Here is a 24,560-nt window from a genome sequence, read left to right on the forward strand (position 1 = left end):
ATCTAACAGGTGAGCAAAGAAAAAAGATGATAGATTTTGAAAGCCTTGAATCCACATTTTGAACCCTGAGTGAACTTTACGTATGAGCATTATGTATTCAACATTAGAGTTCTGAGTGAAAACGAGAACATTGAATGTTACATGATGGCAGTAACACAGCTAGCAGAATCATGTGAATTTGGACAGCTTAAAGATGACCTGATTAAAGATAGAAGCAAAAAACTGCGGATGCTGGAAATCCAAAACAAAAACAAAAATACCTGGAAAAACTCAGCAGGTCTGGCAGCATGTGCGGAGAGGAACACAGTTAACGTTTCGAGTCCGAATGACCCTTCAACAGAACTAAGTAAAAATAGAAAAGAGGTGAAATATAAGCTGGTTTAAGGGGGGGGGGTGGGACAAGTAGAGCTGGATAAAGGGCCAGTGATAGGTGGAGATAACCAAAAGATGTCACAGACAAAAGGAGAAAGAGGTGTTGAAGGTGGTGATATTATCTAAGGAATGTGCTAATTAAGGGTAGAAAGCAGGACAAGCAAGGTACAGATAGCCCGAGTGGGGGTGGGGTGGGGTGAAGGAATCGAAAAAGGCTAAAAGGTAGAGATAAAACAATGGATGGAAATACACTTAAAAATAATGGAAATAGGTGGGAAAAGAAAAATCTATATAAATTATTGGGAAAAAAAGGGGGGGGAAATCGGAAAGGGGGTGGGGATGGAGGAGAGAGTTCATGATCTAAAATTGTTGAACTCAATATTCAGACCGGAAGGCTGTAAAGTGCCTAGTCGGAAGATGAGGTGCTGTTCCTCCAGTTTGCGTTGCACTTCACTGGAACAATGCAGCAGACCAAGGACGGACATGTGAGCATGAGAGCAGGGTGGAGTGTTGAAATGGCAAGCGACAGGGAGGTCTGGGTAATGCTTGCGGACAGACCGAAGGTGTTCTGCAAAGCGGTCACCCAGTCTGCGTTTGGTCTCTCCAACGTAGAGGAAACCGCATTGGGAGCAACAAATGCAGTAGACTAAATTGAGGGAAGTGCAAGTGATATGCTGCTTCACTTGAAAGGAGTGTTTGGGTCCTTGGACGGTGAGGAGAGGGGAAGTGAAGGGGCAGGTGTTACATCTTCTGCGGTTGCATGGGAAGGTGCCATGGGAGGGGGTTGAGGTGTAGGGGGTGATGGAGGAGTGGACCAGGGTGTTCCCAGAGGGAACGATCCCTGCGGAATGCCGCCGGGGGGTGGAGTGAAGGGAAGATGTGTTTGGTGGTGGCATCATGCTGGAGTTGGCAGAAATGGCAGAGGATGATCCTTTGAATGCGGAGGCTGGTGGGGTGATAAGTGAGGACAAGGGGGACCCTATCATGTTTCTGGGAGGGAGAGGAAGGTGTGAGGGCGGACGTGCGGGAGATGGGCCGGACACGGTTGAGGGCCCTGTCAACCACCGTGGGTGGAAAACCTCGGTTAAGGAAGAAGGATCCTTTGAATGCGGAGGCTGGTGGGGTGATAAGTGAGGATTAGTCCTAGGCATGAGAGATGCCTTGGAGAGAGCGTCTACTGAAAGATGAGAAACCGATGCTAAAGAAAGCAACAGACGTGTGTTGAAATGTGGAAGTTGTGAAACGTGGTTACAACACATGTATGGCAGCGCAGACCAGGAGATACATTATGCTGAGAGACCGTCCAATCTAAAAGAGCAGAACAATTACAGACAAAGGGCAGGTTACAAATACCAGGGAGGACAGCATTGCGCAGGAAAAGAAGGATTATCCAACATGGGGAAAGCAATGTTTTAATGACAAGAAGCAAAATCATTTCACACACAACTTCACCAACCCTGTCGGCATTCCGCAGGGACCGTTCCCTCCGGGACACCCTGGTCCACTCCTCCATCACTCCCTACACCTCAACCCGCTCCCACGGAAGGTGCAACACCTGCCCCTTTACTTCCCCCCTCCTCACCGTCCAAGGGCCCAAACACTCCTCTCAAGTGAAACAGCACTTCACTCGCACTTCTCTCAATTTAGTCTACTGCATTCGCTGCTCCCAATGCGTTCTCCTCTACATTGGAGAGACCAAACGCAGACTGGGTGACTGCTTTGCGGAACACCTTCGGTCTGTCCGCAAGCATGACCTCTCTGTCGCTTGCCATTTCAACATACCACCCTGCTCTCATGCCCACATGTCTGTCCTTGGCCTGCTGCAACGTTCCAGTGAAGCTCAAGGCAAACTGGAGGAACAGCACCTCATCTTCCGATTAGGCACTTTACAGCCTTCTGGACTGAACATTGAGTTCAACAACTTCAGATCATGAACTATCTCCTCCATCCCCACCCCCTTTCTAATCTCCCTTTTTTCTATTAATTTATATATATTTTTTTTAATATATTTTTCTTTTCCCACCTATTTCTATTATTATTTTAAAATTTATTTCCATCCATTGTTTTATCTCCACCTTTTAGCCTATTTCGATCCCTTCCCCCTACCCCACACCCACTAGGGCCATCTGTTACTTGCTTGTCCTGCTTTCTACCCTTAATGTCACCATTAGCACATCCTTTAGCTAATATCACTACCGTCAACACCCCTTTGTCCTTTTGTCTATGACATCTTTGGCAATCTCTTCTTTGCCTCCACCTATCACTGACCCTCTATCCAGCTCCACCTGTCCCAACCCCCTCAAACAGCTTATATTTCACCTCATTTCTATTTTTCTTTAGTTCTGATGAAGAGCCACACGGACTCGAAATGTTAACTCTGTCTTCCTCTCCATAGATGTTGTCAGACCTGCTGAGTTTTTGTCTTTGTTTTTGTTTCAGATTTCCAGCATTCGCAGTATTTTGCTTTTATCATGTATGCAAATATGTCTTTTGTTTGCTGAAAAGCAAAAAAGGCGATGCTATATCTTTATTTTATATGAAAAAGAGGATGTTTGGATTTTGGAAAAGCAATGCTGTACTGACTAACTGGCTTGCCATAGTCATGTGACTCTGCCATGAGTCAATCTGCCTTTGTTGGCAGACGTCTTGGGTCAGTTCAATAGAAGCTTTCATGGAGTACACACTGAAGAAGTATAGCTGTCCTTATACATGAAACACACTCTCTCTCGCACACACACATGAAACACCCACGAAGGCCCTCTTTGCATACCATTATCTGCTGCTGGATGCTCCACCTGGTCGAGGCTCCACTTTCAGCTCCTAGCTTCAATGTTGACTCCAGGGTCCACTTGCTGTTCCAGGTGTCCAACCAGATAAGTCCTGACTTCTGCATGCTACATTGGTCCAGACGTGTTCTGGACCAATGTGAAATCCCGCTGGCGAGATGATCGATCAGATAGGGGTGGGGGGTGGTGTGAAATTCCAGTTGGGTGTTCATTTGAATGCTGTTTATAGGATGCAAAGCGGTTTCCCAACGGCCTTCGGCAGGAATGGCAACCCCCCTATTATCCTGCCAAGATGGTCAAGACCGCAAATTTCCACTGTCATTTCCCGCCATCAGGAAACCGATTTTTAGCTCCCGAGGTCCACTCTCACCTGACATGAATCCTGCCTCTGGCAGGAGGGGATGATTCCGCCAGGATTCATGTGACTGTGAGTTGCCCAGCTATACGCCCACTGTTCTCATGCATTGACAACTTGTTAGTCTACTATTCAGTTTCTGCGCATGCATTACAGTCTTTAAACCGTGCAGGTCTCTTAATGAAACATGAGCATGTTGACATTGGCTGTTCATCTGGGTGATGTTCCTGGGGGTTGCCATTAACCAGAAACTGAACTGGACAAGCTATATAAATATTGTGGCTACAAGAGCAGGTCAGAGGCTAGGAATCCTGTGAGTAACTCATCTCCTGACTCCCTAAAGCCTGTCCACCATTTACAAGGCACAAGTCAGGAGTGTGATGGAATACTCCACTTGCCTGGATGAGTGCAGCTCCCACAACACTCAAGAAGCTTGACACCATCCAGGACAAAGCAGCCCACTTGATTGGCACCACATCCACAAACATTCACTCCCTCCACCACCGATGCACGGTAGCAGCAGTGTGTACCATCTACATGATACACTACTGGAATTCACCAAGGCTCCTTAGACAGCACCTTCCAAACCCACAACAACTACCATCTAGAAGGACAAGGGCAGCAGATAGATGAGAACACCACCACCTGGAAGTTCCCCTCCAAGTCACTCACCATCCTGACTTGGAAATATATCGCCGTTCCTTCACTGTCGCTGGGTCAAAATCCTGGAACTCCCTTCCTAACAGCACAGTGGGTGTACCTACACAACTACGGCAGCAGTTCAAGAAGCTCAGCTCACCACCACCTTCTCAAGGGCAACTAGGGATGAGCAATAAATGCTGGCCGAACCAGCGAAGCCCACATCCAGTGAATGAATTTAAAAAAAGTGCAGTAAGTGAGGTTTTATTCAGATGTGACAACGACAATCCTCACCTGAACAGCTGCTAAAACTCACCCCTGTTTCTCTGCTCAGTTTCCCAAGCGCCGGGAAACTTGCACTACTCATGTATAAATTGCAACCATTTTAAAACTGATTTGAGAAGAGCTCATTAATGTCTCCAATAAATTCATTATCACAACCAATTATTAAAACTTCAATTTCAGCGTATAGGTATCTCATAGGTAAACAAATGTGCCTCTATTACAGCTGGAAGTGGACACGTTGGAGCCAAGTTACACTCCTGTTCCAGAATCACAAATTTTCATCTCCTCGCCCAAATGCTCCCAACCCACATGTCCTTGGGGCTTCCAATCCTCCTCCATTCTATGCACGATCACCATTGCACAAAAACTAAACAAATTGGAAGATGTGAGAATCTTAGCTACAAAACAGTCAATTTGGTATCAGCACATCTGAAGTGCAAAGCTCTGCACAGCATTGTGCCTGTTCATTCAACAAATGTCACTCTTGTCTTTTAACAGTGGGGGAAACAAAACATCAGGACACCTGCATAGGTTTTAGCGTTACCCTATAGCCTTGCTCATTCATTCTTGCAGTTCTAGCTCCTTGTTCCCTACAATATGAATACATGTTACCTTACATAAGTTCCTTTTGGCTGTCTCCATACCTGAAACAGTGCCACTTTACTGACAATGCTGTAGTTAACATCAATGGCGATGTCCAGTCTCATCTTGTCAGGAAGCTGCACCAAAAGCTCCCTCTCATCTGGAAATAAAATGGGGAATTAGAATTCAGTCAGCAAGAAACCTGGTGGTTAAAATAATCAAGGCTGCATTTCCAACTTCACATCCAGAGTTAAACACAGTAAGGCCTAGGCTTTTTAAGACATTTTTGGGGCAGGTGATAGGGTTATATTGGACAGGGTCATCCTCAGGTTTTAATTGAGCTGGCTGCAGATATAGTGGATGCACTGGTTTTGACCTTCCAGAATTCCTGTGAATTGGTTGCAGCAAATGTAACCCCACTGTTTAAGAAAAGAGGGAGTGAATTATAGTCAGTTAGCCTGACATCATTGCTAGATGCTAAAATCTATTATTATGGATGTGATAACAGGGTGTATGGAAAATCACAATATGATTAGGTAGAGTCAACACGATTTTATGAAAGGGAAATTGTGTTTGACAAATCTGATTTAGTCTTTTGGTGGTATAACTAGCAGGGTAGATAAGGGGGAATTAGTGGATGAAGTAGATTTGGATTTTCAGAAGGCATTCAATAAGGTGCCGCATAACAGCTTATTACATAAGGTTAGGGTTTATGGGATTGGGTATAATATTTTAGCATGGATTGAGGATTAGTTAACAGAAAGAGACAGAGTAGGAATAAACAGGTTATTTTTGTGATAGCAGCATGTAACTAGGGATCTGCGTTTGGACCTCAACTTTTTAAATCTATATCAATCACTTAGATGAGGGGACCCAGTGTAATATATTCAAGTTTGTAGATGATACAAAGTTAAGTGGGAAAGTAAGCAATGAACAGGATGTAAAAGGGCTGCAAAGGTAGATAGACTGGTTAAGTAATTGGGCAAAAACGTGTATAGTGTGGGAAGATGTATATTATCCACTTTGGTAAGGGAGTAACTAGCAAATGTAGTTATGCTGTGAGATTTGGGGGCCCTTGTACAGTAATCACAGAAAGTTAACATACAAGTACAATAAGCAATTAGGAAGGCAAATTGTGTGTGTTAGTCTTTAATGTAAAGGGGTTTGGAGTATATGAGTAAGGAGATTATATATTTCCAATTATATAGGAATATAGTGAGACTGCACCTTGAGTACTCTACAACTATGGTTTACTTACCTAAGGAAGGTCATAGTTGCCTTAGAGGGTTTGGGGGGGGTGGGGGGGCGGGGGGGGTTGGAGAGAGTGGTGCGCCTACAAAGATTATCTAGATTGAATGCTATGAGGAAAGACTGAATAGAATGAGCTTTTATTCTTTGGAGTTTAGAAGAACGAGAGACGATCTCATTAAAATGTAAACAATTCTTAGGGGGCTTGACAGGCAGCTACTGAGTGACTGTTTCCACTGGCAGGAGAGTCTAGATTTCAGGGTAAGGAAATTGAGTCTAGATTTAGATCTGAGATGAGGAAAAATTTCTTTACTCAGAGGGCATGCTCAGTCAATGAGAATATTCAAGACAGATCGATAGATTTTTGGGCACTAAAGGAACAAGGGATAAGGGGACAAGGCAGAAAATGGAGTTGACGCAGAAGTTCACTTCTAATCTGAATGAATGATGGAGCAGGCTTGACTGTGTGGCCCATTTCTGCTTCTTTTACTAATGTTCAAACATGTGTCCATCTGTTGCAGCAACATAATGGAAATGATGAATTTGGCACCACATGCCCTGGGCAAAAGCCTTAAAATGTCAATTTTTGAATTGCTTCTTTTCTTTTTCCCTACTTCCAATGCTGCTATAACATTTACCTTTCTATCATTTGCTGCAGGGGCTTCCATTTTGTGTCTCCTCACCCATTTAACATAGGCCACAATGAATTACATATTCTCCCTTGGACTCCTCCCTTGGCCTCTTATATACTCTTCAGCTTTTCATTGAGAACTGCCAGCGTAGTATCGGTGGTCTTAATTTCTCTGCTCCATTCACTCACTCTAACCTGTCTCACTCTGAGCTCGCTGCACTCTGTTCTCTCAGGACTAACCCTGACATTGTTATCAAACTTGCTGACAAGGGGAGTGCTGTCGTTGTTTTGTGTATTGATCTCTACCTTGCAGAGGCCAAGTGCCAACTCTCAGCACTTCTTGCCACCTCCCTCTGAACCATGACCCCACCACCGAACATCAAGCCATTGTTTCCAGAACTGTCACTGACCTCATCTCCTCTGGACATCTTGCCTCCACAGCTTCCCACATCATAGTCCCTAATCCCCAAACTGTGTGCTTCTACCTCCTTCTCAAAATCCACAAACAGGATTGCCCTGGTAGACCAGGTTTCAGCCTGTTCTTGCCCCACCAAACTTATTTCTTCCTATCTTGATTCTGTTTTTTTCTCCCCTTGTCCAGTCTCTTTCCACCTATAAGCACGACTCTTCTGGTGCCTTGCGTTATTTCAACAATTTCCAGTTTCTGGACATTCAATCCCTCTACACCTCCAACCACCAGGACAGTCTGGGGGTTCTCCACTTCTTCTTTGAACAGAGGCCCAAACAGTCCCCATCCACTACCACCCTCCTCCACCTGGCTCAAATTGTTCTCTCATTGAACAATTTCTCCTTTAACTTGTCTCACTTCCTTCAAGTAAAAGGTGTTGTTATCGGTATCTACATAGGCCCTAGATATGCCTGTCTTTTTATGGGGTGTGTGGAACATTCCCTGTTCCAGTCCTGCAGGTCCCCTTTTACCAGTAGATCAATGACTATATCAGTGCAGCTTCCTGCTCTTGTCCAGAACTGGAAAAAAATCATGAATATTGCTTCCATTTTCCACCCCTCTCTCAGGGGTCCATCTCTGACATTTCCCTTCCCTTCCTCATCCTTTCTGTCTCCACTTTTGAGGAAAAGCTCTGTACTAATATTCATTACAAGCCCACCGACTCCCACAGCTACCTTGACTACCTTTCCTCACATCTTGCTTCCTTAAAGGGCTCCATTCTGTTCTCCTAGTTTCTCCATCTCCGTTCTCCATCTCCATCATCTGTTCTGATGATGCTACCTTCCAAAATGGTGTTTCTGACATGTCTTCCTTTTGCTCTTCATAAAACCATGCTGACTCTGATGGATTGCATTTTGACTTTCCAAGTGCCCCAAATTTCCCAACGACAGACGTTAAACTAACTGGTCTATAGTTTCCTACTTTCTGCCTCCCCGCCTTTTTGAATGAGAGCATGATATTTGCATTTTTCCAATCCACTGGAACCTTTCCAGAATCCAGAGAATTTTGGAATATTATAGCCAATGCATCCACTATCTCCACTGCCACTTCCTTTAAGACCCTGGGATGTAAGCCATCAGGTCTTGGGGACTTGTCACCCTTTAATCCCAATAGTTTGCTCAGTACTTTTTCTCTAGTGATGGTGATTGTTCTAGGTTACTCCTTGTCTATATCCTCTGCACTATCTGTCACTATTGGGGTGGTACTAGTGTCCTCCACTGTGAAAACTGAGGCAAAATATTGATTAAGCGTCACTGCCATTCATTATGATCATGGCTGATCATCCAACTCAATAGTCTGCCCCAGCTTTCTTCCCATATCCTTTGATCCCTTTCGCCCCAAGAGCTATATCTAACTCCTTCTTGAAAACATATAGGGCAGGATTTTACCGTTGGCAAGCAGGGGAGGGGCCCACGTGCCGACGCGTAAAATGATGCGTGATGATGTCGGGTGGAACTCCCGACATCACCGCGCCCCATTTAAATTTTCAGGAAGGCGGGGGTGCAGCAAAATCAGCTGCGCACCCACCGACCTGTCAATGGCCAATTAAGGCCATTGACAGATCAATTAAAGTAATTAGTGGACCTGCCCGTTCAACCTTAAGGTTGGCGGGCAGGCCAGAAGCCCTGGAGGGAAGTAGAAAAAAACATGAAACTTCATCCACAGGCGAGATGAGGTTTCATGTAGGGATTTAAAAATTTTAGTAAAGTTTTTTTGGAAATTATGAACATGTCCCAACTCATGTAACATTGTCACATGAGGGGACATGTAAGGGAATTTTTTTTCTTCTATTTTTAATATTTTTGAAAGTAGAGGCGCTCTCCTTGAGGCAGCACTTAGCCTAATGGAGATGAGTGCGCTCTTTCATGTGCATGTGCGAAAGAGCGCACTCTCGATTTTAGGAATCCCCGCTGCCCGCACAGGAAGCGCATAGCGCTTCCGTGTGGGTGTCACGCTGGGCGGGCCTTAATTGGCCCACCCATGTAAAATGGCACCGCACCTCCGATCGGGGGTGCTGATCAGAAGTGCACCCGCACGTGCCCGCCCATCAACTTTCCCTCCAACGGGGGGAAAATTCAGCCCATAATGTTTTAGCCTCAACTACTTTCTGTGATAGCGAACTCCACAGGCTCACCGCTCTCTGGGTGAAGAAATTTCTCCTCATCTCAGTCCGAAATGGTCTACCCCTTATCCTCAAACTCACCCCTGGTTCTGGACTCCCCCACCATCGGGAACATCCTTCCTGCACCTACCCTGTCTAGACCCGTTAGACTTTTATGGGTTTCTATGAGATCCCCCCTCATTCTTCTGAACTCCAACGAATATAATCCTAACCGACTCAATATCTCCTCATATGTCAGTCCCGCCATCCCAGGAATCAGTCTGGTAAACCTTCGCTGCACTCCCTCTATAGCAAGAACATCCTTCCTCAGTTAAGGAGGCCAAAACTGCACACAATATTCCAGGTGTGATCTCACCAAGGCCCTGTATAATTGCAGCAAGACATCCCTGCTCCTGTACTCGAATCCTCTCACTATGAAGGCCAACATACCATTTGCCTTCTTTACCATCTGCTGCACCTGCATGCTTACCTTCAGCGACTGGCATACGAGGACACCCAGGTCTCGTTGCACATTCCCCTCTCTCAATTTATAGCCACACAGATAATAATCTGCCTTCCTGTTTTTGCCACCAAAGTGGATAACCTCACATTTATCCACATTATACTGCATCTGCCATGCATTTGCCCACTCATTCAACTTGTCCAAATCACACTGAAGCATCTCTGCATCCTCCTCACAGCTCACCCTCCCACCCAGCTTTGTGTCATCTGCAAATTTAGAGATATTACATTTAGTTCCCTCATCTAAATCATTAATATATATTGTGAATAACTGGGGTCCCAGCACTGATCCCTGCGGTACCCCACTAGTCACTGCCTGCCATTCAGAAAAAGACTCGTTTATTCCTACTCTTTGTTTCCTGTCTGCCAACCAGTTTTCGATCCATCTCAATATACTGCCCCCAATCCCATGCCCTTTAATTTTACATGCTAATCTCTTATGTGGGACTTTGTCGAAAGCCTTCTGAAAGTCCAAATAAACCACATCCACTGGCTCCCCCTCATCAACTCTACTAGTTACATCCTCGAAAAATTCCAGTAGATTTGTCAAGCATGATTTCCCTTTTGTAAATCCATGCTGACTCTGTCTGATTCTGCCACTGTTTTGCAAATGCTCAGCTATTAAATCTTTTATAATGGACTCTAGAATTTTCCCCACTACCGATGTCAGACTGACTGGTCTATAATTCCCTGTTTTCTCTCTACCTCCCTTTTTAAATAGCGGGGTTACATTAGCTACCCTCCAATCTGTAGGAACTGTTCCAGAGTCTATAGAATCTCGGAAGATGACCACGAATGCATCCACTATTTCTAGGGCCACTTCCTTAAGTACTCTGGGATGTAGATTATCAGGCCCTGGGGATTTATCGGCCTTCAATCCCATCAATTTCCCCAATACCATTTCCCTACTAATACTACTAAAGTGTACTAAAGGGTGCCTTCTAGAGAGTGAATGTAAGTTCTGCCTCTGCAAGGCATTAAGGAAACTCCTGAAAATGGTGCTGATCCACTGTAACAAGTCTATACTGTTTTCCTGGGAGTTCAGCTGGTTTCCTGTCAGGCTTACTATGGAGACTACCAGAATCCCTGCAGAATGTTAGGGCCCTATGTGTTGTGACATTTTGGTTCCTTGCAGTTCTCCATTCCTGGTGCAGTTGCTGTTCCAAATAATAAGTTTTCTTAAAAATTGTGCTCCAGACAATGCAGCCATGGTCCTTAAAGCACAGGAAAACTAAGTCATGCCCCCAAGCGGGAACCATATAAATGGTCACTCAGGTTGGCTGATGCTGAGATAGAACTTCCACTTCAGCAAAAAGTGGCTTACATACCCAGCATTCCTTGTGATGCCCAAGTGAATTCATACCACTTCCGCACCCGGTTCTGGACGAATCGGGAAATTTTGTAGGAGTTCATATAATTCACAGTGCTATCCATGCAGTTTCGATAATATGTCTGTCCAGCAGTAGCTGCGCCCACCACATCTCTCATCTGATGAAGAACAGAAACAGTGGACTCCAGTCAGTACAAGTCAAATGATAAAATTATCAATATTAGTCAATACAAGTCAAATACCTAGTCACAGATGTCCACCAGTGGTTCAAAGACCAAATAGAAAGAGTTGATCAGAGGCTTCAGCCAGGGCTCTGTGGCCCCTTAGAGGTCAGCAAGTAGATTTTAGGCTGAGAGTTGGTTTCTCCCATTGGTAGTTTCCCCATGAAAATTTTTCAAGAGGTGTGTGTGTGTGAGAGAGAGAGAGAGAGAGATGGTGTGTTTGAGTTAAAAGTAAATAGGTTGCATTATAAGATAAGTGGTTCATCAGCTGTTGAATTTTAAAGGGAAGTAGTGACAAGGAACTTACAAGGGTTTCAAAGGTAAACAGGAGAAGGTATATTAAATTTTATTGACTGGAAAGTAGATGCAATAGGAAAACATAACAGGTTTGGAGAAGTTGAGTTCAAATAAGCTTTTGAGGACAATGGTATTTGAAATGGAAGGGAAAATAGATATTTAAGGAAAGATGTTTAATAGTCATTTGGTAGTACAGAACTTGAGCATTGCTGAAAAAGAGACATGTCTAAGCTTTTCATCTTGCACTCATCAAGGACACTACCAAGAATACCAATATAAGGAGAAAACAACTCTTATATTGGTATTCTTATGAGTGTCCTGATGAGTACAAGACGAAAAGCATAGACATGCCTCTTTTTTCAGAAAGATGTTTAGCTGAGTGGGTGGCTGTATAAGGAAATGTCCTGAAGACCAGATCTGTGTGCTGAGAAGGCATTAAAGCTTTGAACTTGAAACAGTCACCCAGTTTCAAGTCAAAAAAGTACTTGGGCTGGATTTTACCATCGGCGAGCGGAGGCGGGGCCCACTTGCCGACCCATAAAATGATGCGTGGTGACGTCGGGAAGAACTCCCAACGTCACCACGCCCCATTTAAATTTTGGCCAATTGAGGCCATTGACAGAGCAATTAAAGTAATTAGTGGACCTGCCTGTCCAACCTTAAGGTTGGCGGGCAGGCCAGGAGCCCTGGCGGGAAGTCGAAAAAACATGAAACCTCATCCACGGGCGGGATGAGGTTTCATGTAGGGTTTTAAAAATTTTAACAAAGTCTTTTTGGAAATTATGAACATGTCCCAACTCATGTGACATTGAGGGGACATGTAAGGGAAATTTTATTTTTCTATTTTTGTCATTTTTACATTTACAGACAATCTCCCATAGGCTGTACTTAGCCTCAGGGAGATGAGTGCACTCTTTCGTGTGCATGCGTGAAAAAGCGCACTCTCGATTTTAGGAAACCCCTCGCAGGGAACAGGGAGCACATAGCTGGGTGGACCTTAATTGGCTCGCCCATGTAAAATGGTGCTATGCCGCCGATCAGGGGTGCCGATCAGAAGCGCACCCACACATGCCCACACATCAACTTCCCCCCCAACGGGGGGAAAATTCAGCCACTTGTTTTCAGAGAGCAGTTTGTTTCTGAACCTTCTTTTTAGATTTCCACATCTGAATGGAAGTGCTTGAGGAGTCATGTGTGTTGTGATGTTGTGGTTGCGAATTGCTGGACTGACCAAATCCCAAAGGGAAACTTGGTCAAGCTATCACAATGATTTGCAATTTGTATTTATTATGAGGAGGTGTGTGTACTGAAGTCAGAAGTAAAGTTTCCACTACCACTTTGGAGAATTTAAATATTAAATTAAATAATTTATTAACAAAAGAAAATAAAATGTAAACACATAAGAGTACAGTTACACAGTGACATTTAGTTTATATTATTTCCCAAAAGATTTATACTTAGCTAGACTCACAAATAAACACCCTTGTCAGACAACAATCCATATAGATTCTTAATCTATAAAATATCCAGTAATATTACTGCAAGGTACCCACTGTTGCTATTGGTGGGGGTGGGGGGGTGGGGGGGACCGTATTTCGCAAGCTTCTCTCTCCCTCTCACTTGACAATGCAAATCCAAGGCTTGCAACAAAACCTTGCTTTCTGGAACAACCAAACACTTCTCTGGCTTGGCTAGAGGCTGCTTCCTTCACAGGTCTGTCTTTGTACAGCATACTCTTCAAGATCTCACATGGCCACATCTCATACAGCTTTCAATCTTTCCTTAAATATGCTTTTTCTCTTTCATCTTTAAACCCAACGTTCTTAACTTTGGAAAGCTACCTTTCCCAGAATCCAAAAATCTTTCATTTTGTCTTTATGGTCACTACTTTTGGGAAAAATAAACTTAACAACTTTGCTTTATTCATTTATGATCTTTGCCAGTTGTAAAACTTTCTTTCTCTTTGAAATTCAACAGCTAAAAATGCAACTCCTCATTTATCTCCTAACGCAAATTCCTATTCATGTTGTATTTATGTGTATCCCATCTTAGCTTGCCCATCTCCACTTCAAAATGCCTGCTTTTACACTTAACCCTTTGATGATTTAAATCTTGTAGTCTGACTGTCCATTTAATTAAATTAGTCACACACACACATACACACGCAACATACATACAGCCCCCAGAAGTCTGCGTCACAGTATCCCAAAATAATATTAGAAAAATGATATTTTCTTTACATGTGGAAAGATAGGCCTAATCTGGGGAATTGTGTCATTTGAGATGATAACACTTGCTATTTGTGAAGGAGTGGTTAAAGGGTTTATGCAATTGTCACTCAGGCCCTGTTTATTTCTCAATTTTTCTCATGTGTTATCTGCCATTACTGGTGTGGCTAATTCAAGTCACTGGCTTTCACCACTGTGTTAGGGTTTGATATCGAAATAAGAAGAAAGTTCTGTTTCTGAAATGGAGGATGTGGACCTGGCATTTTATACAGTCAGATTGTGTGTACACAAACGAGCTGGTAGTGAGCACTGCGCCTGATGCTCCTGGTTCTTTTTAAGCAAATGGTTGATGGGGTGGAGCAGACCTTGCACATAACATAAATTTCGGACTTAATAAATTCTTCTTTATGTAAGATGCAAGGATATTAATAAATGTATATATTTAATTGTATAACTAATTTTGTATACAGAAAAAGTACTCATTGTATTACAGCAGCTCTGATTTTTTTATACTACATAGAGAATTATGGAAGCAAAAGAGCTGAGAACACCTGGAATAAATGGCAGAAGCATGTATGTGTTAGGATATGAATGCAGATTATTTTAGAAAGGGTCAAAGTATGTCACGACTTTTGCAAAATGCTTGGCTTGTAATGCAGCAATGTTGCAACATACTCAACTAATTAAATCATCATCCATAGATGGCACCCTCCCACTCCCAGCAATGGATGAATGGCAGTCACCTGTGCAAGAGCAATTCTATGTTGGGAACTGAAAACCTATCACTTCTTAGAGAGCTGTCATGGTCAAACTGGTTAACCTGAAATTAAAGTCACCACCTTAAAAAAAAAGTATCCTCAGTTTTTGTTTATTTTATTTTCTCATTTAGGCTCCTTTCCCACAATATTCAGTGGCCAAGTCGATGGGTAGGTGACTTTCTCTTAGACCACTACCTACCCAGCTTTGTAACCTGCAACTAGTTTGGGATGGGGGTGGGGGGTGCTGGTGGAGAGGTGTGTGGGAGGGCTCACTTGCTTATTGAAATACCCTTATCCCCACTCCTTAGAGAATCAGTTATACCACCTAGCTCTCTGTGACGGTAGGGAAGGTTTTGCACACAAGTGCCTTGTAATATAAATTTGTTTAGGACAATTCTTCTTATCACAGAATCACAGTGCAAAAGAGGCCCTTCGGCCCATCGAGTCTGCACCGACACGTGAGAAACACCTGACCTACCTACCTAATCCCATTTACCAGTACTTGGCCCATAGCCTTGAATGTTATGACGTGCCAAGTGCTCATCCAGGTACTTTTTAAAGGATGTGAGACAACCCGCCTCCACCACCCTCCCAGGCAGTGCATTTCAGACCATCACCACCCTCTGGGTAAAAAAAGGTTTTCCGCACATCCCCCCTAAACCTTCTGCCCCTCACCTTGAACTTATGCCCCCTCGTGACTGACCCTTCAACTAAGGGGAACAGCTGCTCCCTACCTACCCTGTCCATGCCCCTCATAATCTTGTACACCTCGATCAGGTTGCCCCTCAGTCTTCTCTGCTCCAACGAAAACAACCCAAGTCTATCCAACCTCTCTTCATAACTTAAATGTTTCATCCCAGGCAACATCCTGGTGAATCTCCTCTGCACCCCCTCCAGTACAATCACATCCTTCCTATAATGTGGCGACCAGAACTGCATACAGTACTCCAGCTGTGGCCTCACTAAGGTTCTATACAACTCCAACATGACCTCCCTACTTTTGTAATCTATGCCTCGATTGATAAAGGCAAGGGTCCCATATGCCTTTTTCACCACCCCACTAACATGCCCCTCTGCCTTCAGAGATCTATGGACACACACGCCAAGGTCCCTTTGTTCCTCAGAACTTCCTAGTGCCATGCCGTTCATTGAATACTTCCTTGTCAAATTACTCCTTCCAAAGTGTATCATCTCACACTTTTCAGGGTTAAATTCCATCTGCCACTTATCTGCCCATTTGACCATCCCATCTATATCTTCCTGTAGCCCAAGACACTCAACCTCACTGTTAACCACCCGGCCAATCTTTGTGTCATCCGCAAACTTACTAATCCTACCCCCCACATAGTCATCTATGTCGTTTATATAAATGACAAATAATAGGGGACCGAGCACAGATCCCTGTGGTATGCCACTGGACACTGGCTTCCAGTCACTAAAGCATCCTTCTGTCATCACATTCTGCCTCCTACAACTAAGCCAATTTTGAATCCACTTTATCAAATTACCCTGTATCCCATGTGCATTTGCTTTCTTTATAAGTCTCCCATGTGGAACCTTGTCAAAGGTTTTGCTGAAATCCATATAAACTACATCAATTACACCACCCTCATCTACACACCTGGTCACCTCCTCAAAAAATTCAATCAAATTTGTTAGGCATGACCTCCCTCTGACAAAGCCATGCTGACTATCCCTGATCAAACCTTGCCCCTCCAGGTGGAGTTAGATACTCTCCTTCAGAACTTTCTCCAATAGTTTCCCGACCACTGACGTGAGACTCACTGGCCTGTAGTTCCCTGGCTTATCTCTACAACCCTTCTTAAATCGCGGAACCACATTAGCTGTTCTCCAGTCCTCTGGCACCTCCCCCGTGGCCAGAGAGGAATTAAAAATTTGGGTCAGAGCCCCTGCGATCTCCTCCCTTGCCTCCCTCAGCAGTCTGAGACACAAGCTAGAGTACCTTGTATTCTTACTTTGGACGATCTATGACCAGAACTAAAATGGAATATCCCAGTCGTGGCTGATCAGTCATTAAATAAAGACAGTACATTCCAGTTCTAGTGAAGCAATTATTGCAACATTAGCCTATCTTCCCTCTTTGCAAAAGCTGATGAATCTGCTCATGTCTGTTATGTACTTTCGGCATTTTCAGTTCTCTTTTCTTCCATACCTGACCAATCATGATGGAGAAGATGAAGACTCCCATGAAGTAGTTGACAAGTTGAAAGAGAATTTCAAACACTGTCTGTGGGTCCGGTAGCCCTCCAATTGTAATCAGGGTCTTCACAGCCCAGTAATAGCACCTCATGTAACTACAGGAGAAGAAAAAGTAGAGCGCATGAAACCTCAGGTTTTACAGTAAATCATTTCCACTGAGTATAGAAGAATAAGGGGTAATCAGTTTGAGATGTTTAAGATAATTAAAGAATTTGATAGGATAGGTAGAGAAAAACTATTTCCTATGTGGGGGTCAGTCCACAATGAGGGACCATAACCTTAAAATTAGAGCTAGGCCATTCAGGGATGATGTCTGGAAGCAACTCCTCACATAAAGGGTTGTGAAAACCTATAACTTTCTTCCCTGAAGTTAAGTTTGAAGCTAGAACAAAAAAAAATCAAAACTGAAATTGTTAGATTTTTATGAGGTAAAGGTATACGTGAATGTGAAACCAAGAGTAAATGGAGTTAAAATACAGATCAGCCATGACCTGAAATGATTGGTGGAATGGGCTCAAGGGTCTGGGTGGCCTACTGCTATTCATATGTTCCTATTCACAGACAAACACTCAATACCCATTCAATTTTCTCCCCTCCTCTCCTGAAGGTGCTAACATTGACTGGAGTGTTGTTCTATGGCACAGCCAGTCCTCTGATACTTCGCCCAAGTGACTGATCTTTAGTTTGGAGTCTAGGAAATGAGTCGCAGCAGCAGATTGCTCAGCCACTTAAGGCCCCGCAGCCTGATATCCATACACTCACATTTTTCAGGTCAGTTTACCAAATAGTCACCAGGCATAGAAACTCTGCCTGATTATTTTTGTCCCCTCCCGCCCCAGGGGTGCAGAGGGCAAGTGTTGTGTCCCAACTGCTACCTCGGTGAAGAATAGACCAGGCTATAAGTTAAATGTGGGATATTCAGGTTTGTACAGCTTAGTGCCACACCATGTGATGCAATTACCCAATACTACTCTGGGTCAGCTAGCTAAATGTTTTAAAAGATAAAAATATTTAGAATTTCCACAGGGTTCTGTGTGATGGTCGGTCTTTTTTTTCTATTGGTTCTTTGACTGTGGATGGCACTGGCATTTATGGCCTATCACCAATTGCCCTAGCACAATGAACATACAAAAATGATGGGCAGGAAAAGACCAGCTAGTTCAGTATCTCTTCCCTGAATCATGTTAGCTGGAGCATCATGGCTATACACTTCCCTCCCCCACCCAGCAGCCATGTAATTTTCTGGATAAGGCAAAGAACAGAAAAATCAATAAAGGGGAAAATTACTCTCTGACCACCTCAGGCAATAAAAACCAGTGCAGATCACATGGACCGTGTGTTTATAAGTAAATCAATTTAATTTCTATATAATACAATATCTTGAGCCAAGAACTGTTCCAGCTCCCACTTGAAGACATAAAGGGAGTCAGCACCCATCGCACCAAATGACAATGCATTCCAGAAGCTCACTACTCTCTTGGAAAAGAAGAGCCGCCTAACATCCATCTAGAAATGTTTTTTTTAAACATCTAACTATGCCCATTATTTAATCTCATGTCCCTTGGTCCTTCCCATCTGTCAAGCTGAAATAATTTGTCAATAAATACGCTTTTGTTAATTCGTAGACCTCTATCGTAGACCTCTATCAGTTTTCTGGGCTTATAATCTCTGTAGGGAGAGGAAAGATTCCTTTAGGCAGGCCACTTTCTATTAATTCTCCCTCCAGCTGCAGCAGTCTATGTTCCTTCCTCCTGCCCAAGAGTAGAAAACCTAGAGGGCCAACCATCAAGAAACAACTGCAAGGCCGGAAACTCCTTAACAGTTTAGCATCTACAGTTGCTACTACAAGCACTTTCAAGTTCTTCAAGATCAAAAAAATCTTCTGGCCACTGCAAGAAAATAGTACCAAAAGCTGCCTGTAGCTTTACTTGAGCAGTTGAGGGTCCCATTGAATGATTTTTGAAATGGCTACCTCAGGAGTTGTACTGCTCGTGGTCAGGAACAGGATCTGGTATTAGTCAAGTGGTAAGGTTTGGAAAATGGTATCAGTGTTGCAATGACATCACTTTGCCTCAATTCCACATTTATTAATAAAATTGCCACTTGTTTCAAGTGGGAGCTCTGGACTCTAGGGATAATGCTCCCTGGAAAAGGCCAGCTGTATATACCAATGTTTAATGTTCCGACTCTTATTCTCCTCCTCCTTTCTCAAAAGTTAATTACATGGAGCAATGTCCAGAGGAAACCACAGTACAGAGAGTGTGAAGTATAGTGGTTTGCACTGACAGTCGTCATAATCATGTGAAGAAGGGATGAATTTGCATTTATAAAGGGCCTTTCACATCCTCAGAATATCCCAAAATGTATGACAGCCAATGAGATATTTCTGATGTACAGCCACTGTTGGAATGTAGAAAATGTGGCAGCCAAATTGTGCGCAGCAAGCTCCCACAAACAGCAATAAGATAACAACCAGATCTGGTTAAATCTGTTTTAGTGAACTCAGGTGAGGTATAAATATTGGCCAGGACACTAAAGAGAACTTCTTTGCTCTTTTTCAAAATAGTGCCCTGGGATCTTTTACATTCACCTGAGACATGATAGGGTGCCTCAATTTAACATCTCATCTGAAAGACAGCACCTTCGACAGTCCACTGGAAGGTCCGTGGAGAGTTTATGCTCAAGCCTCTGGTGCATGATGTGACCCATGACCTCCTCAGAGGTGAAAGTGCTAACACTAAACCCTGGCTGATGCAGCTGATATGTTAGTCCCTAAGTGACTAAGTAGCAGAACTCATAGGATATGATTTTCAAATCAGGGTCGGGAACCCGACGCCCAGATAATTTCTGGGTTCCAACCTCCCGCCTCAACTGCATTGGTCATGTGCTGCTATTTTGAAACATAAATGCTCTAATTGGGCTGAAGGTGAGCTCGATGCCCAATTAGTGGCACCAAACATAACCTCAAGGTGGGAGCTGCCTTCAGAGCGCGAGCGGCAAAGGCAGGCAGCAGCCATGGTGCGGGCCTGCCGCTACCTTGCAGAAGAGAGGAGGCAGCACCTCAGAGGGCCAGCAGCCTCACTGATAACAAAAGTGGCCAAAAGAGCATGATTTGGCACAAGATTCTCCAGCTCACGAAATTTTTCAACATAAGAAACTTTTAAACCTGACCAACTGCGCACTAATGTGCACCATACTGTTTGAGTTTGGTGTTTTCAACTTTGAAAATTGCATGTTCACCCTCCCCAACCCCTTAACAAGCTTCTCAAGGAGCTTAATGGGCCATTAACTACAGGGGGTGGGTCCCCATTCCTCCCCTCCTGCACTCCCTTTGAAAATTGTGTACATTCCAGAGGTTGTGGAATCCAGTGCTGCCCTCCAGAAATGTGATTTTCAAATTGCGTCTGCACTTATTTCCGATTCCGCCAGCAATTGAAAATCCGACCAAACAGAGTCAGCAACAAGCTGAGAGCTATACATAAAAAAATCCATACTGTAAACTGCAGGAGAAAATGAAAAAGAGAAAAGGCCACTTTAAGGAGTTGTTTTAAACATTTCAGTGTGGCCTTTCCATTTCAAAAGGGGGCTTCCTGTCCCTGTTCTCTAATGGAGCTCCAGTGGAGAATCCTGCCTATAAAGTGTAGGCAAATATGTCAAATGGAAAACTTTTTAAAAAGCAACAAATCTGATTTGTCAAATCCCCGACACACAGAAGCACGGAAAGATCCTTACCTGTTCCCCTCACCATCATAGACCCACTTTGTAGCTCCAATTCCCTCATAGTCAGATGCCCAGTAGTACAGACAGGTATTTATATGGAGGCTGTACAGTAGGTATATTGTGGTCCTAATCACTCTGTAAAACACAAGGTATTCTTTTATATTCAGCGCTATAACTTTTTTAAACATAATTGGAAAGATCATCATTGATTTATTTCCAATGTATTTACATCCTTTCTTAAATAATGTGACTAATACTGTACACAGTACCCTAAATATGGTCTCACCAATGCCCTGTACAACTGAAGCATAATCTCCCTACTTTTGAGTTCAATCCCCCTCACGAAATATAACATTCTACTAGCTCTCCTAATTACTTGCTGTACTTTCATACTAGCCTTTTGTGATTCATGTACTAGGACACCCAGGTCCCTCTGCACCTCACAGCTCTGCAATCTCTCACCATTTAGATAATATACTTCTCTTTTATTCTTCCTGCCAAAATGGACATTTTCACATTTCCCACATTAAACTGCATCTGCCAGATCTTTGCCTACTCACTTAACCTATCTATGTCTGTTTGTAGTCTCCTTATGTCCTATTCACAACTTACTGCCTTACCTATCTTTGTCTCATCCGCAAATCTGGCAACCATCCCTTCAATCCCTTCATCTAAGTCATTTATATAAATTTAAACAGATGAGACCCCAGCACTGATCCCTGTGGCACACCACTTATTACATCTTTCCAACCTGAAAAAGACCCATTTTCAACCTGCAAATCCTTCCAATAAACCTATGGCAGGTGGTAAAAGCAGGAGAATCTCCTAGTCAGCAAGAACCTGCAGAAGGCAACAGAAAACACTGCAGTAATAAGCATAACAATGGACCAACACATGGAAATCCATGGTCAGCAATGCCCTCTTAGGGGCATGGCACCTGAAGAGAGAGGGAGAGAGAGAGTCATGTCTCTGGTTTTCATTGACCCTCAGTATGAGGAAATTCTGACTGTGTCTCTGGGTGACCCAGTAACATAGTGATATCTAGACACTGTCTCGTGTAACACAGTAATATCCAGATATAGCATAACAGATACTCCAGATATCACTGGGTTTAAAGGAGTCAAGACCCCGGTATCATTGTGTTACAAAAAGACAATATCATTGTGTTTAAAGGGGACAGTACCTCATAGCACTGAATTTAAAGGGGAAAGTATCTGGGAATCATGGTATTACGGAGACAGTGCCTGGGTATCATTGTTTCACAGAGGGTATTATCAGAGTGTGTTTGGGTGTCACTGTGTTACGCAGGATGCAATCCCAAGATCTAACTTTCTTTTATTCATTCAAGGGATGTGATCTTCATTGCCTAGGCCAGCATTTATTGCCCATCCCTAATTGCCCTTGAGAAGGTGGTAGTGAGCTGCCTTCTTGAACCGCTGCAGTCCATGTGGTGTAGGTAAACCCACAGTGCTGTTAGGGAGGGAGTTCCAGGATTTTGACCCAATGACAGTGAAGGAACTGCGATATTTTTCCAAGCTCAGATGGTGAGTGGCTTGGACAGAAACTTCTATGTGGTGGTGTTCCTATGTATCTGCTGCCCTTGTCCTTCTAGATGGTAGTGCTCATGGGTTTGGAAGGTGCTGTCTAAGGAACTTTGGTGAATTTCTGCAGTGCATCTTGTAGATGGTACACACTGCTGCCTCTGTGTCTCAGTGGTGGAGGGAGTGAATGTTTGTGGATGGGGTGCCAATCAAGCAGGTTGCTTTGTCCTGGATGGTGTCAAGCTTCTTGAGTGTTGCTGGAGCTGCACTCATCCATATTACTGAGACCTGGAATATAACATCTGTCTGAACACTATAATCAATCATACGCACCTATATATATAGGCCTTGCTCATTATTGCTTCCAGTCGGTCATTAAATTCAAAAAAGGTCGTGTACTGTTACAAAAAATTAACGAACATTAATTCAATAATATCATTGTATACACCATGCTATAACAAGTGCAATGCTAAACTAAAAGGAATAAAGTTGTGTAATTACAAAAAACATCAGTTGATGACTGTTTACTCAATAAATAAAACACAATTCAGCCTCCTGCCAAAGCTGACACAAAGCCAGTGTGGCCAATTTCATAGCCACCCAGCTTATCTACTAATGTTGGCAAATCTTCCAGGTCAGCCTAATTATTATTAAATTGTTATGATCTGGAAAGCACTACCTGAGAATATGGTGAAAGCAGATTCAATAGTAATTTTCAAAAAGAAATTGGCTATATATTTGAAAAGGAGAAATTTGCTAGGATATGAAGAAAGAGCAGCGGGGTGGGACTAATTGGGTAGCTCTTTCAAAGAGCCAGCATAGGCACGATGGGCTGAGTGATCTCCTTCAGTGCTGTAAGATTCCATGCAGGCTAAAACAGGGACCCATCCCAGTGCACTAGGGTCTTTGGAAGGTGCTGCAGAGTCAGAGAGGCATTCGAGTTTTTGGATGGTGTCAAGCAGCCAGAGAGGGTTCGGGGTCTTTGGATGGCATTGCAATGGTCAGAGGCAGATTCGAAGTCCCAGACTTACTGCCGGAGCAGAGAGTGATTGGGGGCTTCAGGGGGCCTAAAAGTCATGGTTGGGATGAAGGGAGGGAGATTGGAGGCAGGACCTCAAGGGCAAAGGCCAGAGCTGGGGATTTGTGGACATCGGAGGCCGGGGACAGGGTCTGGAGACCAGGGAGCTTAGCACTGGGAGCAGAGGCAATTGTGGTAAGTATTTACCTTTATTTATGCATACAATGTTTAGAGCTGTTTTTCCCTGAAGCAAACCAATGTTGGAGTGGAGAGCTAAAGCAGACGCTGCATCCCTTATTTGTAAAATCAAAGGGCCCAAACCCTACTTCAGGTGTCAGGAAAGAAATCCTTTTTTTTCTTTTACCCAGTATAGCAGGTGGCACATTTCTAGTCACCAGAGCATGTGTGCTTCCCGACCGCCATTTTGGGGCCTTCAGCAGTCACATAGCACCTGAAAACAAGCTGTGCTCTAATTTAGCTGCCTGTGATTTGAATGTAATAATTTCATTGGGCTTTGGAAGACTTTGGGCAGAATTTTCCGCTCAGTGTGTGGGCGTGCATCTGACACGTGAAATAGCGTACCTGGGCGAGCATCCTGACATCATCGCACACTCACGTGATATTTAGGTCGGCGGGCACGCACGGGAGTCAGAAGCACGTCCACCGAGGCCTATTAAGGCCATTAAAGTATCAATTGATAGCAATTTTTCACTGCCCGTCCAACGTTATGGTTGGCAGGCAGGCGAATTGGCCAGGTGGCCTTTGCATTTTTGAGAAAACCTCATCCAAGGGTGGGACAAGGTTTCCGTGATTAATTTAAAAAAGGGTTAAAATGATTTGAAAAAATTTTCATCATCCGTATGTTGAGGTGTCTCATTCTGACGCGGGGACATTTTTTCCCGATTTTATACATTCTGTTTTTATTGATTTTAAATTCGTCAGCTGCCTGAGGCAGCTCTCTGCCTTCAGGAAGCTTTCCTTCCGTGCTCCCCCATGCCCACACTGATTTCAGCGCTCACCCTCTCCCGTCCTAGCAATGCTAAGCATTTAAGCATGCCTTTCATGCTGGCTGGCCGTTAATTGGCCAGTCAGCATGAAATCGTGGTCGTCAGCCCGTTCCCAGGCCACTCCCAGGCCCACTGGTTGTGGCTGCCTGCCGACCCGAAAATCCTGCCCTTTGTGTCTGTTCAGCAAACCCAAGTTCTCCCCAGTAACTGATCAATATTTATCCCTCAAT

General features: G+C 43.8%; 1 protein-coding gene across 1 annotated transcript in view; it reads right to left on the reverse strand.

Moving 5' to 3' along the window:
* LOC144681901 (uncharacterized) overlaps positions 1 to 24,560 on the reverse strand; it is a 304,508-nt gene that overhangs the window by 25,259 nt on the left and 254,689 nt on the right. The window contains exons 38-42 of the mRNA XM_078544030.1: positions 22,639 to 22,703; positions 20,777 to 20,899; positions 16,998 to 17,139; positions 11,319 to 11,478; positions 5,082 to 5,179 (exon numbers count right to left, since the gene is read on the reverse strand). Of these exons, the coding sequence (XP_078400156.1) occupies positions 5,082 to 5,179; positions 11,319 to 11,478; positions 16,998 to 17,139; positions 20,777 to 20,899; positions 22,639 to 22,703 (588 nt within the window). The remainder of the gene's footprint in view (positions 1 to 5,081; positions 5,180 to 11,318; positions 11,479 to 16,997; positions 17,140 to 20,776; positions 20,900 to 22,638; positions 22,704 to 24,560) is intronic.

Source organism: Cetorhinus maximus, chromosome 6, assembly GCF_964194155.1.
Source record: "Cetorhinus maximus chromosome 6, sCetMax3.hap1.1, whole genome shotgun sequence".
Classification (NCBI taxonomy): domain Eukaryota; kingdom Metazoa; phylum Chordata; class Chondrichthyes; order Lamniformes; family Cetorhinidae; genus Cetorhinus; species Cetorhinus maximus.